Source organism: Scyliorhinus canicula, chromosome 22, assembly GCF_902713615.1.
Source record: "Scyliorhinus canicula chromosome 22, sScyCan1.1, whole genome shotgun sequence".
Classification (NCBI taxonomy): Eukaryota; Metazoa; Chordata; class Chondrichthyes; order Carcharhiniformes; family Scyliorhinidae; genus Scyliorhinus; species Scyliorhinus canicula.
In genome coordinates, this window is record NC_052167.1 from 6671420 (window position 1) to 6690382 (window position 18963).

The window sequence follows — 18963 nt, forward strand, 5'->3', positions numbered from 1 at the left end:
ACATCCTAACCACTGTCTGAGTAAAGGAACTCCCTATTGGGTTCACCGGTCACTCTCTTATCTCTGTATTCCCTAATTATGCACACCAGTGTGAGTAGGAACGTCTCTATGTCTGCCTTATCAAACCCCTTCAGAATTTTAAAGACCTCTTTGGATCACCTCGCTCGGCTTTTCGAGAGAAAGGCAGCCATCCACTGATAACTGAAAGCTTTGGGAGTATCCATTAAACAGGTAGGCTCCAACAAACCCTTCCGGTGATGATAGCAAGACCAGAGAGACCGGGTTAAAAAACAAACACTGCAAATAAATCTTGCGCTGAATAAAAGCACCAACCCAGCTGGGTGAATGTGAGCCACTTGCAGCTGAAACAATGGGGAGTATTGCAGCCTGCAGCATTTGGAGATTGTTGGGCATTGGGATGGAGTGAGAGGGAGGTTTGGGTCAATGTGTTAATTCCTCTGCCAAATGGTGAAAGTTGCACGTTTGTGTGAGATGGACGTGAGTGACAGGAGGGGTGGAGGGGGAGGCTGATTGCTGCTCCCCCAGTTGGGCTCTGCTTTTGCTGGAATGTGTGTTTGGAGCTGGGATTGTAACGGTCCACCAGAAGCAGACCGCCCCACTTGAAATTTCTGTTTGGCCCTTTAAAAATAAATCCTTCACAGCAGTTTAAAAATAATCGGATATGTTCAGGGGGGGGGAGGTGGGGAGGGAGGGGGGCGTCACCCATGATCAAAGTGGAGATTCCGACCTGAAAGCCGCCCTATGGCGTTGAGAAATAAATAAATTATGTTAAACAGGCGTGTGGCTGGAAATAGCATTGATAAAGCAGAGCAGTGTGGGGCTGCCTGAGTTTCTCCTTCACATTGGGGATGGTGTGAGTGCTGACCTGGCTGGCTGTGTGGAACAAGCTGCTCTCTCTCTCTGCATTTGGGAGATCCCAGACTTCAACTTGTGTGTTTCATTTCCAGCGTGTCTCCAAGTGAACAGCCGGGGGATCTGGAAAGTTAGCCACTGGTCTGGTTTGGGCTGTGTTTTGCGAGACAGGAGTGCAGCCAGTTGCCCTGGATCAGCTCTGATGTGTTGCGGATTTTGGCTCTGGGCTGTATAAAGCGGTGTGTGTGTGTGGGGGTGTGTGTGAGGGAGAGGGAGCTGAAGGATTATGGAAGATTCTCCGGAGTGCACCCGGGAGGCGAGTGGCGGAGTTTTGCGAAGGACCTGCATTGCCCCTCTGTCCCAGGGCTGGCGACACTGTGCCCACCCCCCGGGGCTGGTGTGCTGCCTCCTGCTCACCCTGTGCCTGGGCTTCTGTCTCCTGGTACACTACAGGACTTCAGACCTGCAAACCCGCGTCTCCCATTTGGAAGCAGAAAGGCAGCTTTTCTCAAACTGGTTCCCCATGGACCAAATGGAACCGGCTCTTCTGAACCGAGTAAATCAACTCCTGGACGAGGTAGGTTCAAATCCCCCCCCCCCCCCCCCCCCACCAAAAAAAACTGCGAGTATTTCTTGCAAACTATCGTTTTATCGCATCGTTGCTGTGATTGCAATATTTAATTCCCGCTGGTAAATAAATTCTCTTCACCCAGCCCTTGAAGCGAAGTTTTAAAAAAAAAAATAACAATCGGTTTTCAGCAACTTTTTCCAAAACACATGCCTATTTGCTGCAATAAGCATTTCAACAATTGTCTGGGCTTTTATTGTATTGCAATTGGCACAGCTTTAAAGAATATGGCACTTAAGTATTTCCATATTGTGTCTGAAACATTTTCAATCCCCCCCCCCCCCAAACAAAAAAGATTTCTGAAATCTGCTGAATACTGTCGCTGGGATTTCCCAGATCTGCTTATTTCCACCAAACAAAATGCCAGCAGAATAATCATAGTTTAATAACCGCTGTCTGAAATTGTTATTTGGGTTATGATGTGATGGGAGGGAGGGTGTTGTTATTTGTTGCAAAGCCCCCACTAGTATCGATCTCTGTGATTCCACATCTCCTCAGAAACTGAAGACGCGATTGCCCAAGGTACGAGTGGCCCGCAGTGTTCCCGGTGAATGTGTCTGCCCCCCAGGTAAGTGCTGACCTGACACTTCTAATCTCTCCCACCCTGAGTCGCCCCCACCCTGAGTCTCTTTGCCCCCACCTCTAATCTCCCACACCCTGAATCTCTTTGCCCCCACCTCTAATCTCCCACACCCTGAATCTCTTTGCCCCCACCTCTAATCTCCCACACCCTGAATCTCTTTGCCCCCACCTCTAATCTCCCACACCCTGAATCTCTTTGCCCCCCACCCCTAATCTCCCACACCCTGAATCTATTTGCCCCCACCTCTAATCTCCCACACCCTGAATCTCTTTGCCCCACCTCTAATCTCCCACACCCTGAATCTATTTGCCCCCATCTCTAATCTCCCACACCCTGAATCTCTTTGCCCCCACCCCTAATCTCCCACACCCTGAATCTATTTGCCCCCACCTCTAATCTCCCACACCCTGAATCTCTTTGCCCCCACCCCTAATCTCCCACACCCTGCATCTCTTTGCCCCCACCTCTAATCTCCCACACCCTGAATCTCTTTGCCCCCACCCCTAATCTCCCACACCCTGAATCTCTCTCTTTCCCCCCCCCCACCCACTTCCAAACTCTCTCTCCTCCCCCTCTACCCCCCCCCCCCCCCCTCTCCTCACAAACCCCTGGAGAGAGAAGCTGTGTAGCATCTCCCCAGTAGCAGGGAGCCTCTTGTAAGGAGCTGGCTGGAATTATTGAAGCGACACAATGTTGTCTCAGTGACACATACGTTACAGAGAGTGTAGCCAGTCTCGAAGTTCCTGTTCAAGGTTTGGTGATGAATTTTTGGGAAGTGGCAGAAAACAAGGTTTTGTCGACCTCAATAAAATATTCGCACATCTTCCCAGTTGCGTTCTCACCGTCGACATTCTGATAGGTTAGGATAGGTTAAGATAACCATTTCACTGAGCTGTGGCCGTAATACATTGGCAGAGAAAGTTGGCGTAGATCTTTAGTTGAATAATAAGCTCCACAGATATCCCCAAATACAGAAACTTGCAAACTCGCGACTGAAAAAATATTTCAAACAGCCGGATCAGAAAGGGTTAACATTTGATGTGGTGTAGGGTGTCTCGAGTTGGATTTAAGATTATAGTTGCGGAAAAGATTAAAGATCTGGTAGCTGGCACTGTTAGAAATGCTATTCTAGTCCTCTTGCAATAGCTATCTGTGAAATCTACCGCTGAAGCTATCTGTTACCTTACAGTAATTATCATAATTACATCAACACGATTGCTACACACTGAAATACTGCTATTTCAGCTGCTTTTACATCACCTCTTCATCAACCCTTTCATAATATGGAACGTTTTCCAATGGTCCACATCATTGGAGCTGGAGAATAAATTGGAATAAAATGCCCCTGCATAATTGGTAAAGGAAAGTTCTAGTATTCGTTTCCCAGAGAAGATTTTGCATTATTTGCTGAGAATCCTGGATTTTTTTTTAAAAAAAGAAGAATTGTCCAGGTTTGCCATTGGTGGTGTGCGCTCAGAGTGTTAAGGACAGTAACTGTTGCCTTCCTCAATCAGTTCCCCACATGCCAGGTCCTGAAGCCTGGCCCTGCTCTTACCTAGATGGGTGTGGGGGTGGGGGGGGTCCCAGGTTTGGGGGGGGTCCCAGGTGGTCCTCCACCCCAGGCTGCCTCCTGACACGCTATCTTTCCAGAGTCCCCTTGGGGCCTGTTGTGAGTGAGTGACAAAGTACAGCAGGCCTGGGATACTTCGAGAGGCCAGGGTAAGTCTTCTTCTCACTTCCCAAATAACTTTGCAACTTTTTTGAGGTGCAGCATATTCTAAGTAGGCAAACGTCAAGAGTACTGGTTACAGATTAAAGACTTGCACTCCCACACATTAAAATAGTGACTACACTCATTCACTGTAAAGCAACCTGGGACATTCTGTGGTCATAGTAATAATAATCTTTATTAGTGTCACGAGTAGGATTACATTGGATTTGGATTTTGTTTTTTTTCAACAGATCATTATGTACATGAAAAGAAAAGGAAATAAAAGAAAATACATAATAGGGCCACACAAGGTACACAATGTAACTACATAAACACTGGCATCAGGTGAAGCATACAGGGGTATAGTGTTAATGAGGTCAGTCCATAAGAGGTCAATGACGCTTCTGTGAAAATTCCCTAGTCGCCACTCTCCGGCGCCTGTTCAGGTACACTGAGGGAGAATTCAGAATGTCCATTCACCTAACAAGCACGTCTTTCGGGACTTGTGGAATGTTACCGGAGGAAACCCACGTAGACACGGGGAGAACGTGCAGACTCAACACAGAGCTGGGAATCAAACCCGGGTCCCTGGTGCTGTGAAGCAACAGTGCTAACCACTGTGCTACTCTGCTGCCCATAAAAGGTGCTATAGAAATGCATTCCTTTTTTTTTCAATACTTGTTTGACCTTTTCTGTTTGAAGATATCAGATTTAGGGTCCGTGAGTGTAAGTTGGTCACTAATAAATCCAGAAAATGTTTCTTTATCCAGAGAGTGGTGATAATGTGGTTGGGGTGAATGGTATGGATATATTTAAGGAAAGCTGGATAAGCACATGAGGGAGAGCGGAATTGAAGGCTATGCAGATGGGATTATATGAGGCAAAGTGGGAGGAGGACCCAGTGACCTGCACTTGCACTGTAAAAATCATTGTAATTTAAGATAAAGATGATGGATTGCGGACAGTTAGAAAAGGAAACCTCCCCTGAGGCTGTGGAGAAGTGTTTGTTTTGATTATGCATTATTGGATCATTAATTCTTTCCTAGAATAGTTCCCAATCTGGGTGGGATTTGGAACATTAAAGAGTGTTCTTAAGTGGTGAAATAAAACGGTGTATTATAGGCCAGATCCATGTCAGATATAACAGGCCACGGGACCTGCTTCTCTGAGATGGATAGAGAACGTTGCTGAGACTGTTAACTTAAGAAACAGGAGCAGCAGGAAACCACATGACTCATTGAGTCTGCTCCGCCATTCAATAGCTAATATTGGCTTCATTTCCATTGTCCTACCCGTTCTCCAGATCGCTTAATTTCCCCGAGAGACTAAAAATCTGTCTCAGCTTTAAATATGTTCACAACCTTCTGGGGCAGAGATTCCCGGCTTGGGTCACTGTCTGTGCGGAGTTAGCACGCTCTCCCTGTGTCTACGTAGGTTTCCTCCGGGTGCTCCTGTTTCCTCCCACCACCAGCGAACGGCTGGAGTGTCCTGGCCCAAAACTGCTCACTGTACCAGATGTGGTCTCACTATACAACTGCAGCAAGGCTTCTTTACTCTTGGACTCCAATCCCCTTGCAATAAAGCCCATTATGCCGTTTGCCTTCTTGCATCTCCATGCTAGTTTTCTGCATTCCTTATATAAACACCCCCAGGCTTCTTTGAACATCAAGACTCACAAGTTTTTCACCATTTGAAAGATATTCTACTTTTTTATTCCTGTCATCAAAATGAATAACTTCACATTTTTCGATATTATACTTAATCTGCCATCTTGTTGCCCACTCACTTAACCTTGTATCTCTTTGCCTCCTCTCTGTATCCTCCCCACAGCTTACCTTTTCACCTAGTTTGCTGTCAGCAGCAAACTTAGATGCCTTGCTCTCACCTAAGTCATTACTATTAATTGTAACTAGGCTGTAGCACTGATCCTTGCGGCTCTCCACTATTCACTACTTGCCTGCTTGAAAAAGCCCCATTGATGCCCACTCTCTGTTTCCTACCTGTTAGCTCAGGGTTTTCTAAACTGTTGCAGCATTGGAATCCGTTTAACTTTCCAGAAGTACTGACTGGACCTCTAAGAAACATTCTTCGTAAGTTGAAGAGTTAAACCACAAAATATTGATTGCTTTTGCGCTATAGGTACAAACATACAAAACCAAATTTCTAAAAAGTATTTTCTATTTCTTATGTGTCATACATTTATTATAATTTAAAAGTTCTCGTATTCAACAAATAATTAAGTCTTACCTTTTTGCTATTTCTAATGGGAGGAGTAAAGTTGCTTCTTTGCTCACAGATTTTGTTTAATATTAGGATTGATGCTCGAGAGCTGGATTCTCATGTTACACACACATACTCACACCCAAAAGCAGCTCGCACACACACTCTCCGCTCGCACACACGCTCGCCTCTAAATGGGGAAAATGCTTTAGATATCAGATGCACAAAGGGACTTGGGAGTCCTTGTTCATGATTCTCTTGAGGTTAATGTGCACATTCAGTCGGCAGTTAAGAAGGCAAATGCAATGTTAGCATTCATGTCAAGAGGGCTAGAATACAAGACCAGGGATGTACCTCTGAGCCTCTGGTTCGATCCCATTTGGAGTTTTGTGAGCAGTTTTGACCCCATATCTAAGGAAGGATGTGCTGGCCTTGGAAAGGGTCCAGAGGAGGTTCACAAGAATGGTCCCTGGAATGAAGAGCTTGTCATATGAGGAACGTTTGAGGACTCTGGGTCTGTACTCGTTGCGAGTTAAGAAGGATGAGAGGGGATCTTATTGAAACGTACAAGATACTGCGAGGCCTGGATAGAGTGGACGTGGAGAGGATGTTTCCACATGTAGGAAAAACTAGAACCAGAGGACACCATCTCAGACTAAAGGGATCCTTTAAAACAGAGATGAGGAGGAATTTCTTCAGCCAGAGGGTGGTGGATCTGTGGAATTCTTTGCCACTGAAGGCTGTGGAGGCCAATTCACTGAGTGTCTTTCAGACAGAGATAGATAGGTTCTTGATTAATAAGGGGATCAGGGGTTATGGGGAGAAGGCAGGAGAATGGGGATGAGCAAAATATCAGCCATGACTGAAATGGCGGAGCAAACTCGATGGGCCGAGTGGCCTAATTCTGCTCCTATGTCTTATAGTCTTACGGTCTCTCATCCCGCTCGCACACGCGCTCGCCCCTCTTTGCGCTCGCCCTTCTGCGCGCTCGCACATGCATTCGCCCCTCTGCATGCTCGCACACGCGCTCGCCCCTCTGCCGCCCGCCGCTCTGCGCACTCGCCTCTCACACTCGCACTCGCCCCTCACGCTCGCACTCGCCTCTCCGCTCGCACTCGCCTCTCACGCTCGCACTCGCCTCTCTTCCTGCGGCCCCGATGCAGCCTCATCCATGATCCTGCCCTCGGGCTGGCCTTCCCCTCATACCAAGTTGACTGTTTCCCCCTGGTCCCTGAACGACCTCTGCACCGGGCCACGGTCGAGCCTCCCCCTGCCCCCATGTTGCTTTCCCCTCCCTCATGGTGGCTTTGCTTCCCCCAAGTTGGCTTCCACATGGCTGCAGCCTATCTCACTTTGCCATCCGTCTGTCTTGGCTCTTGGCCTTGCCTGTGAGTTTGTTGCTATTTGGGGTGGCATGATAGCACAGTGGTTAGCACTGCTGCCTTGCAATGCCAAGGCCACAGGTTCAATTCCGGCCTTGGATGACTGTCTGTGCGCAGTTTTCACGTTCTACCCGTGTCTGCGTGGGTTTCCTCCGGGTGATCCGGTTTCCTCCCACAGCCCAAAGATATGCAGGTTAGGTGGATTGGCCATGTTAAATTTCCAGGTTAGGGTGGGGGATTAGGCCCAGGTAGGGTGCTCTTTCAGTGGGTCGGTGCAGACTCGATGGGCCGAACGTCCTCCTTCTGCACTGTAGGAATTTTATGATCGTATGATTTCCAGCTTGTCCAATCAGAGCCTGGTTTCTCAGTGCATTTGCTGCTGACTATTAAGATTGGACAGTCTTTTTCAAATTTATAATATTTGAATCTCCCTCAGAGCCCTTGGATGAGTCCCACGGAACCCAGTTTGGGAACCAGTGTGGTAACTAATCCTCTGTCCATGTCACCTTCATCTTTATGAGCCCCTATTTTGCCTATTATCCTTTTGTGCATCACCTTATCAAATACCTTTTGGAAATCCAGGCAAACCACAGCGACGAGATCCTCTTTATCTACCCTATTAGTCACACCCTCAAGAAGCTCTAATCAATTTGTCAACAGGATTTTCCTTTAGTAATACGATGTTCACTTGTTCTAATCATACTCTGCTTGTCTAAATGTATTGTTAAGACTTCCTTAATAATAGATTCCAGCAGTTTTCCAACAACTGGTGGCAGGTCAACTGGCCTGTAGTTCACTGCTTTTTCTGTCCCCCTTGCCTGGAAAGTTATGTAACATTTGCCAACTTGTGAGACCTTTCCTGAATCTGAGGAATTTTGGAAAATCATAACTAACTCATCAACCATCTCTGAAGCTTTTTTGAACCCTAGGGTGTAGGCGATCAGCTCTCGGGATTTGTTGGATTTTAATCCCTTATGTTTCTTCAATACTTTATCACTACTGATATTAATTTCCCTAATTCACTCACTGCTTTTAGCCCTTAGATTATTGTCTATTTCTGGTATGGAACTTCTGTCTCTTACTGTGAAGACAGACACAAAATATTTGTTCAATGACTCCACCATTTCCTCATTCCCCATGATAACGACTCCTGTCTCTGCTTCTCAGGGACCAAAGTTTACTTTAGCTACTCTCTTCCTTTTTATATACTTATCAAAGCTCTTACAATCTGTTTTCAGATCTTTGGCTAGTTTATTCTCATTTTATTTTTCCCCTCTTATCAACTTTTTGGTGGTCCTTTGGTTTCTAAAACACCTCTGTGTTCATGAACCTGAGTTCATGCAAAGGCGAACAATAAATGAAGGTTAAAAATACTCCTGTCCTCAACTCTCTCCTTTTGCGCAGCTCAGTTCTGGCTCTTTCCAGTGTTGGTGAAGAGTTTTTACACAGTGTTTAAACCTCCTTTGCTCCTGGTGTTACCTGACGTGCTATATATTTGCAGCTCTTTTGCATTTAAATTCTGGCCTTATATATTTTATCTCCTCAATTATACTTTTTTTTAAAAGACAAATAATTTGAGAAGCATAGAAACAAAGTTGATATATTGGCTGTGCATCATTCGAGACTCGTGCATTTCTTCATTGAAAGAGTAAATTATAAATGTACCAACATTTTGCCTGAAAAACACATGTTGACTGTGCTGATAAGGACCTCAACAATAACTTTGTTTTGATGCAGTTTATACAGTCCATTAGTTGCACATCTGGATTTTATTTTGGTTTTTCCACTCACATTTGAATTTTGTGGATGTAGGTATCATTAATGTCAGAAAAAATTACTTTAAACCCAGACCACATGACCACAGCCGTTGATGAATTAATGCATCTGTGACCCAAGCAGTGGTCGCTGTGTTCAACCACAAGAAGTGAACTGGGAAGCAATAACTGCATTCTAAATCTACAGTCGCAGATAGAGTAGGCTTCGTGGACAAGATAAATTGTGACACTGGTAAAATTGTCTTGTATTGAGAGTCGCCAGCTGAAATCTTTAGTTTTTTTCCATGTCGGTGCAACATCGAGGGCCGAAGGGCCTGTACTGCGCTGTATCGTTCTATGTTCTATGTTCTAAATCTGATGTGGATCTGGATTATGGAGGGCTGGTTTAGCTTGTAGCTGATTGGAACTGATTTAAATATTTATACCATTTTAGAAATCTGGTCAGCCTTAATTGGAAGAAATTATTTTATTCCCCACCAATCTTGTATGCAAATGTTCAACTTTATAAAATTAAAATCAGTTACAAATATATCCTGTAACAATAGGATACAAGAAATAAGTATTATTTAAAGTCCCTTTCTAACTTATTACACATTCTGACATTTAATGTTTCTAAAGTTTCACCCACTGTAAAAATCAGTTTTTCTGTGATGGATTGGGCAGGCGGGAGGCTATAAACCATTGTCCTGTCAACAGGCAACCCACTTATTTTATAGGTGTTTAGTTTATTAGATGAAGACTGGTCTGTAACTTGGTTCTGTCAGGCAGCGAAGGCTGCTCGTTTAACATCTTAGAGGTCACCGATCTCAACATTGTTTTCATCAAACCAGTCCTGGTGACGTTGATACTTAAACCCAATTGCCTAAGTACAGGAGTCTAGTACAGCTGATTTTGTTTGATCCCAGTGTTACGGAATTAAGCTGGATATGTGATGATTTTCCAGGTTGGATTCCTGTACCTAACTGTACACAGCTTTGCTGGATCTATAGTGCTTCACACTGCAAACAAACAAGCTCGTCAGGAGCAAAGTGCTGTGCACTCTGGAATTCTGAAATAAAATAGAAACCGCAGGGAAAGTTCAGTAAGAGGAAAAGTTCTCTGTGCGCAGAAAACCAGAGTTAATTTTTTGACCTTTTTATTGTCACAAGTAGGCTTACATTAACACTGCAATGAAGTTACTGTGAAAAACCCCTGGTCGCCACACTCCGGTGCCTGTTTGGGTGCACAGAGTGGGAGAATTCAGAATTCTCAGCCAGTATGGGAATTGAACACTCGCTGCTGGCCTTGTTCTGCATCACACACCAGCTGTCTATCCCACTGAGCTAAACCAGCCATCTACAGTTGCGATTCAGTGACTGCGTTGTACCAAGCATGGATCCGGGCGCAACAGTTAAATTGCGCGATGGGGCTCCGTGCCAGACGCTGGGCCAATCGCGAGTCTTCTGATTCGCTCCACCCGGCACAATCTGGATCTCACCCTCACTGGGCAAGATCTAAATCAGCATATTTAAATGAGCCACAGGTGGGGCGGGGTGGGGGTCGGCAGGGGCCATGACAAGATTGAGAGGATGAAGTGGAGGAGGGCCAATAAAGTGAGGGTGTCTGAAAGAGGGGCGGGGACGAGCAGAGCTGCCGTTGAAAATGCCGCTCGATCTGTGAGCACTGTTCCTGCGAGATCAGCAAGTAACCTCTCTGAGTGTGTCCTCGGCCGAGAGGAACTTCCCCAGGCCTTAAATAAAATGGTAAAGTACCATTAAATGGCGGTGTGATTCTCAACACTGCAGCCGCCAAGACACCCCCTGCCAAACACGCCTAAAAGCCCAATGTTTCAGGTCACTGAACCCAGTATTTAGACAAAGGGGAACAGAAATGTTAACTGTGGGAGTGATCAAACAATTCCGCGTCATCGCGTCCGACACGGTGACACAACAAGGCTGTTAATCCCCCGAGATCTGGACGCTTCGAACACCTCGTTAAATCTAACGAGATCTTGCGAGACATCGCAATCTGGATCTTGCCCTCGCTGAGGGGGATTGAGAGATTGGGGCGGCATATAAAAATTCTCGCCGTTGCAGTTAATTGCTCTCTGATTCTCTCTCCCTGATTGCTGCCCGACCTGAGTGTTTCCAGCATTTCCTTTTTTAGCCTTGAGGTTAAAGCATTAACATCACAATCATGTCTAAAAATTCTGCAGCAAGATCATCTTTGAGAACAGCCAAGATATCATTGCCAGTCATATGCATTTATCAGAATGTTCAGCAGGCAATGCCTTGCACAATCCTTGCCCAGCTTGAAGTTTATTTAGTTGTTTTTACTTCAACTAATGTTGGCATTGTTTTATTCAAAGCCCACGGTATTGCCGCACCATATGTGTGAAACCAGAATGTGATGACACATGACTATTTCCAGTCCTCCTTATACTGGACAATGAGTTCACCATCCAATGAGATCTACTGTTAGTGGATCCATTGCACACTTGTCTCTAATGAGAACAACACTGTTCGGGAAGGTGCTCTCAATGTCACTTATTTGAACACTAAAGACAACCTCCTCCTTTATTTTATATAGAAACTGCCATAAAGTTAGTTGATTCTTGGCTCATAAACAAGAACACAGGAACAGGAGGAGGCCATTCAGCCCTTTGAGCCTCCCCCACTATTCAATACGATCATGACTGATCAGACACGTCAGTGCCTTTCACACAGACTGGGTGGAAATCCCCCATAAAATGGCAAAGTTCTGACTGAAAACCAACGTGGCCAGGTTTTCTGACCAGATCATCTGACACTTTGTCAAAAATAAATCGGGGGGCATGGGTTGCTCCATCGCTCTGGCAGTGTGGGGCAAGACTTTCAACGCTGAGATCGGGGCACCCTTTAATGATACAAGGAAAATTAACTCCCTTCTAGCTCCCCCCAAGGTCATGGAGAATCACCCCACAAACTTTGGGGGAACCCCCAACCACGGGGGGGGGGGGGGGGTGGGGGCATTCGTCCACCTCTCCATTCCCCACATGTTCGGCAGCATGGTTTATGGGCAGCACGGTAGCATAGTAGTTAGCACAGTTGCTTCACAGCTCCAGGGTCCCAGATTCAATTCCCGGCTTGGGTCACTGTCTGTGCGGAGTCTGCACGTTCCTCGTGTGTGCGTGGGTTTCCTCCGGGTGCTCCGGTTTCCTCCCGCAGTCCAAAGATGTGCAGGCTAGGTGGATTGGCCATGATAAATTGCCCTTAGTGTCCAAAAGGTGGGCTGGGGTTACTGGGTTACGAGAATTGGGTGGAGGGTGTGGGCTTGGGCAGGGTGCTCTTTCCAAGGGCCGGTGCAGACTCGATGGGCCAAATGGCCTCCTTCTACACTGTACATTCTATGAAATTCATGCACCCAGCTGCCAGGGAGCACTGCCAGTGTATCCGGGGCAATGCCCAGTCTCAATCCTCAACCCTACGGCTTCCAGGCACCATTGTACCCCGACTTGATAATCACGACTTGTTTTTATTTTTGAAAACCAGTCATGATTTGTACCGGCGTGGCACCATGCTGCCAGGGGTGGGGGTGGTGGACATTCCGTGGGACCAGATGCTGTAGCTTTCCCTTCCCAAGATTTAACGGCCACAACGGGATTTGCGCCAATGGCAAACGGACCTGAAAAATGGTGCCCACTATCTCCATTTACATTATTGTCAATCAGAAATCTATCAACCTCTACCCTAAACGTACTGAATGATTGAGCTACTCCAGCCCTCTAGGTCGAGGATTCCAAACAGAACTTATGGACAAACTTTACTTGCTTAACATTGAGACGTGATAATCTACTTTAACTTCTGATTGGATAAGGAATGTTTTAAGGATTACATTGTTCTGGTGGAAATTTATTCGAAACAGTGGGTTACATTTGGTTGAAAACACAGAACGAGTACTCTTCTTCCTTGTTTTGTTTTCAAATTAAAATTTGTGAATGTTAACTATTTCTAATTGATTATGTTATGATTAACTTGAGGATATTTTGGATCTGGTATTGCATAAAAATCCTGGCCTTCCAGAATCCCAGAACTCTTTTTTTTAACATGTTTATGTATATACCGAGAAATGAATCTGGGCAGTTCTGCATCAAAATATAATCACTTCAGAAAAATCTCTCTGCACAATTGCAACAGTTCAGGGATTGGGAATTTCTGGGGGCACTCCTGAGAATTACGATCACAAGTCTCTTGTAAGTTCTTGAGTTACCAGAAGCTGTTATCCAATTTTATCAGATTGTGCACATGAAGCAAAGTCTTCTGCATCACTTTCAAATACATAAGAGAACTCCATAGTGACTGGAGAAATGGCTAGTATGAATGGATATCACTATTAGCTCAGACAAAAAAAACCTTATGGAGGTTTCTGTTCCCTGAGCCCAGCGGTACTGTGTCTGTTGGATCTACAGTGACTTTAGTTGCAACTGTTTTTCTCAAGCTTTCACTATTTGTACAAAATGTCTCTTGTTACTATGTGCGTGGCATATATCTAAGAAAGCAGTGAATTATTTTGCATTTCTTGAATGATTGGTTGAGCTAACCAGCTTAGAGAAATTAACTGCAGAAGTTGTACTGTGAGTCAGATGGTATGGATTTAAAACCCACTCCAAGATCCTGAGCATAATGTCTAGTCGGGAACTTCAGTGCAGTAATGAGGAAAGACGTGGGGCTAAAGCAAAGCCCCGTCTGTATTTTCGGGTAGCTGTAAAAGATTCCCCGGCACAATTCGAAGAGGAGCAAGGGAGTCCTCCTGTTCTCTGATCAACATTTATTCCTCAACCAATGTAATAACTCATTGGCTGCAAAGCACTTTGAGATATTCCGAGACAACCATATATAATTGTGAATTCGTTATTATTAAATGCACAATGAACAAGACCTTTTAATAACTTGCCTTTCAAGCGTTTTGGACCGTAAGAATCTGGAACTGATTAACTTTGGATTGAAATGGACACAGTCCAATTATGTTCTGTTACTAAAATATAATAAATAACTTATTTAATTTCAATGTTCCTCTTTGCCCTGGAACTGCTTTCCTCTTCTTTTCTTTTTCCAGAGTTCTTCCACATTTCTTGGGTCTGCCCAAATGTTTCTTGTCCCTCCGATGTCTTTCCTATCTGTGCTCATCCCCTAACTCACTGCTTGCTGCACCAGCCTGCCAAAGAAGAGTTTTACTTGGATGCTTGCAACTAATGAGAGGAAAGAAGTTGGATGCAAAGTACAGGGAAGAGTGTTTAGCAGCTGAATAAATGATCAGATCCAGACTGGGAGAGATTAGGTACTGGTCCCCACTCAGAAACAATTGCATTGCAAGTGTTCTTGATTGTATCCTTGGACATCTGTTAGTAGTATGTTTTACCAAACCAAAAAGATGCCCAGAATTTTCCAGCCCCTCCCACCAGTGGGGTCTTCCAATCCTGCCAAAGTCACTGGACATGTGATTGGCTCGTCGCATTTGTCACGGGGAACCCGTCACTGTGGGTCAGCAAATCCCAGCCAACCTCATGTCTATCATCCATGTTTTGTTACTTCTTTTATTTCCTTGTCGAGTCACAGGAAGCCAAAACAACATTTGAGATACACATCAATAGTGTGCCATATGCTGTGCTTGTCCAGCATTCCTTCAGATGCAGGAGTGGTTACAAAAAGATGACATTTTATTTTTTTTCTTTGCAAAGGTCTGTCGTTATTTCTTTTTTAAAAATAAATTTAGAGTACTCAATTCATTTTTTCAATTAAGGGGCAATTTAACATGGCCTCCACCTACCCTGCGCATCTTTGGGTTGTGGGGGTGAAACCCACGCAAACACGGGGAGAATGTGCAAACTCCACACGGGCAGTGACCCAGAGCCGGGATCGAACCTGGGAGATCGGCGCCGTGAGACTGCAGAGCTAACCCACTGCGCCACCGTGCTGCCCTCTGTCAATATTTCTTGTGCAAATCTCGCAAATTTCCTGTGCTTTAAAATGATCCACTTTCTCTCAATCTTTGTTCTCATGCGGCCTCCCTCCATCTGCAGTTTTGGCTGGAAATGAAATCAATACTGAAGATAGAAAGTTCAGTTAACTTGAGTCTACTAGATTCTTAAACACTTGGTGCAGGCAAGTTGCACAAATGAGCAATGGGGAAATATTCCACTGATCGGTGCTGAATTAACCTGGCCAGCAATGCTATGTGGGCACAGCAGTTTGTCTCGTTGACGAGGAGGGAAATATACAGTAATTAAATAATTAGTGAAAGTAGGGATAAATCCGCTCCCAACCACCTCTTTTTAGTCTGTGTTTTTTTTTTGTCCACTTCACTCTGGTCTTTTTATGATTGATGGAGCAGTGGTGAGCTGTGCATGTGGCAATGTTACACAGGATCCAGCTGACTTTATCAGGAAAGTTGCTGATGGAAGTTCGTCTTGAAAGTTCTAATTCCATCCTGCAGCCCCCTCACCCACCCAGTTCCCGAACCCCTCCTTCCTGGTTCGATGCTAAGACAAAGCTGTGACTTGATGGGTCATCAGCAAAGACCCCTTGCAGCGTATTTGATACGTCCACTTTGTACTAGGTCAAGTGTCAAAATCTTTTGGGTTTGTGCCTGTCGTTTTGATAGGTTCAAGGGATTGCTGTGCATCTATCCCAGCTAAAGTGACACTATGTAGGAAAATGGCAAGATATTTCCATGATTATTGATGAAGAACAATTAGAACAAACCTATTGATAAACTGACTGCAGTGAAAATATCCAATAAAATTTTCTTTAAAAATGAGGCTACTTCAGAGAAATGCACCCTTTAACCTTGTAGACTTATTTCTGAAGTCATGATTTTAGGATTTTGAAAATTAAAAGATTTTAGTTTTGAAATGTGTTTCGATATTACATTTGTAATTTTATTGCTGCTAGATTTAGCACTACTAAAGCTTAAAACTCAAAATTTACTTGGGTAAAAACCCAATAAAGACTTTAGTGTAGAAATTAGTTGGCATATTAACACATGGACACTCAGCTTATTAGTAAGTTGGCTATTTTTAATGGAAGTGAACACCTCTGTTAAAATAGGAAATACAAGTATCGCATGAACATGTTGTGCATTCATATGCTATTTATGGCAAATAGTAATTTCTAAGCTTTAAAAAACACGATTGAATCAAATTTTCAAAAGGCTTGTTCTTAAAAATAATTGTATTTCTTTGCAGTAACAGTATTTTCTCATACTGACATTTATCTCCCAACTTGGCTCGATTCCGGATATAGAAGAAAACTCAAAACATATGACCTGCAGTTTGCTTTGAAAATCCATGGATCTAAATCCCCATGTAGTGGTGCCACGATAAATATATTCAAATCTAAATACTGAGAAAGTAGATGAACTGCCTCTAAACCTTGACTCTTATTTTTCTTTCACTGTAATATTCCGGTTATTGTAGAATGATTTGTTTGCTACATAATTTAAACAGATTGCTACATGTAGGTGAAGACATTAGAATATTACATTTTCCTCTGAAAGCAGTGCTTTAGGGCTCAGTTTCAGGAACTCATTGACCTCTGCTGTTCATAGCCAGTTTTCTTGATGTGATTGACAGGGTTTCAGTGTAGGGAGCAGAGGTTAGTGGTATTTGTAAATAAGCTCTCCACTTTCTAAGGTACTGAGAAGGAGGTTTTCCTTAAAACTGTGAAATCCCCTTTTGCTGCATGCTGTAGAGTCGAGGATTATTTTTGAATGCAATGCCCTCTTGCGGAACATGGACAGGAGGGGAGGAATCCTGTAGGGATGGGTGAAAAGGGATTCTTTCAAATGGAAAAAGCAGAGACATCTCGACTTATTCGAGTGACTAGGGGTTGGGGAAGCAAGGAGAGTAAGTATGATCGTATTTGGGCAATGTGAAAAAGAGATGAGAGAGCATCATTAGGGAACACCCTGTTAAAATAGAAGAGGTAGAAATCCCATGAGCTATGGGAAGAGGCAAGGGAGCAGCGACAGCCTAGACATTACTTACTGGACTGTAACAGGCTCCTAATTTTAAACAGTGTATCGTCTGCCCCACTGCACAGAATTCCTCTGTGCTTCAAGTTGCAAAATTATACTAAAAGCAAAATACTGCCGATGTTGCAAATCTGAAATAAAAATAGAAAATGCTGGAAAAACGCGATGGGTCTGGCGGAGTCTGTGGCAAGAGAAACTGAGGGCGGAATTTTCAGTGAGAAAATCAGTGCGATTCCCAACGCCACAATTGGGACAATTTTCAGACACTTTGAAAAAAAATTTTTTCGGCATGTGAAAAACGCCACACCTGAGGTACGAAGCATTTGATTCGCCCGCCCAGGAGGTCTGAGCACTTGGATGAAGGTGACGCTATGTTTAAACGGCTCCACAGCACTTGCTCTCATTCGAGCCAGGAGGTTGGCAGCGAGGGAACCAGCTCCGAGATCTATGGAAGGGGGTCATCAACCATTTGCTGGATGCCATGGAGGAGAGGTGGGCAATAGTATACCCTCGAGTTTGATGTGGCCTCAGGCCCCTGAGTCTGCCCTGTGACCCCCATGGTCTCCCGTCACTGGGTCTTCCTGGGTGCTGCTGCATGTTGCTTTTCCAGTGCTGTAATAAGAAGTCACTGGCTCCACACCAACATCACTCGGTTGCCTGTGAGGGATGAGAGAGATAATCGGGTTGGGGTCGCAGCTGGATAACATCAGTGCCTCTCCTGACCCATTGACCTATCGGAACTGGAAGCAGCCAGCCCTACACTTAATCCAGTGACTATCGCTCACTCACAGCTCAGCTCCCCTCCCCATGACTGGCCTCGCCCAGAGTCGTCTTTGGCCTCCCGTCTGGTTCTCCCCTCCCTTATTCTCTATATCGCCGGGGGCTCCAACGGAGGGTTATTAATGGCAGGGTCAACTGGATGGTGATGTCCGCCTTGGGGCTAATGGATCCTCACTGGCAGGCGTTGGGGTCTGAGACTTAAGCGAGCCCAGTGCCCAAGTGTTTAGACTTGAAGCCTGAATATTCATCCCATTCCTTGACTTTGCATCTGTGGGCAACTTGCATTATTAAGTGTAAACTCTTGATGGCCAATTAGTTTGATTCATCAAATCCCATTATGGCTGCTAAATCTTGTGAAAGGGCCATAACAGGATTTGTGCTGGCGTGATCTCGGTTTGAGATCTTTACCCCCGCTCCCACCCCCACCCCCCGACCGGTGACATGATCATGTTCACACCCAGAAGGATTTTGTACTTGATTTCCATGAATTTACATTGATTTAAATCTCATTAAACAGCTTTGCGCCATACCTCCCATCCCCATGTGATGTCCCCTCCCTCCCCCTCGGTGGCATGATGTCACACTAAAGCGAAGCACAACTGGTTTTTGAAAATGAAAATCAATTGTGATGACCACAAGGCCCAAGGCGGTACCAGAGGACAGTGCCAAGGGGCTTATCCTTCTCCATGGGGAGGGGGGAGGGGGGGGGCTTTCCCTTCTGTGTAGTGGGGAGGAGAGGAGTGTGGACGGACACGTGTGTGGGGAGAGTACTCCCCGATGCCTCCGTGCTGAGGGACTGGGTTGGCTTGAAGCCTTTGAGGGACATCTTACGAAAGCTGTGTCGTGCTGAGAAGGTTACGACTTAGCATCAATAACAGTTCCCGCAGGTCGTGGTTAAGCTGCTGCAGGACCTCCCACCACAACACATATTGCCCTTGGCAGCCACACTTCTAAAGCTAAAGTTACAGAGGGGGCACCAAAATTTGTTACAGATACTATTGGACACAATGTACTTTGTGTAA

At 45.0% G+C, this 18963-nt stretch overlaps 1 protein-coding gene across 15 annotated transcripts in view; it reads left to right on the forward strand.

The window, feature by feature from the left end:
* Positions 1–812: 812 nt before the first annotated feature.
* col13a1 (collagen, type XIII, alpha 1) overlaps positions 813–18963 on the forward strand; it is a 282216-nt gene continuing 264065 nt past the window's right edge. For all 15 annotated transcript variants that reach the window (XM_038782842.1, XM_038782844.1, XM_038782840.1 and 12 more), the window contains exons 1-2: positions 813–1450; positions 2000–2069. In XM_038782842.1, the coding sequence (XP_038638770.1) occupies positions 1160–1450; positions 2000–2069 (361 nt within the window). In that variant the 5' untranslated portion in view covers positions 813–1159. The remainder of the gene's footprint in view (positions 1451–1999; positions 2070–18963) is intronic.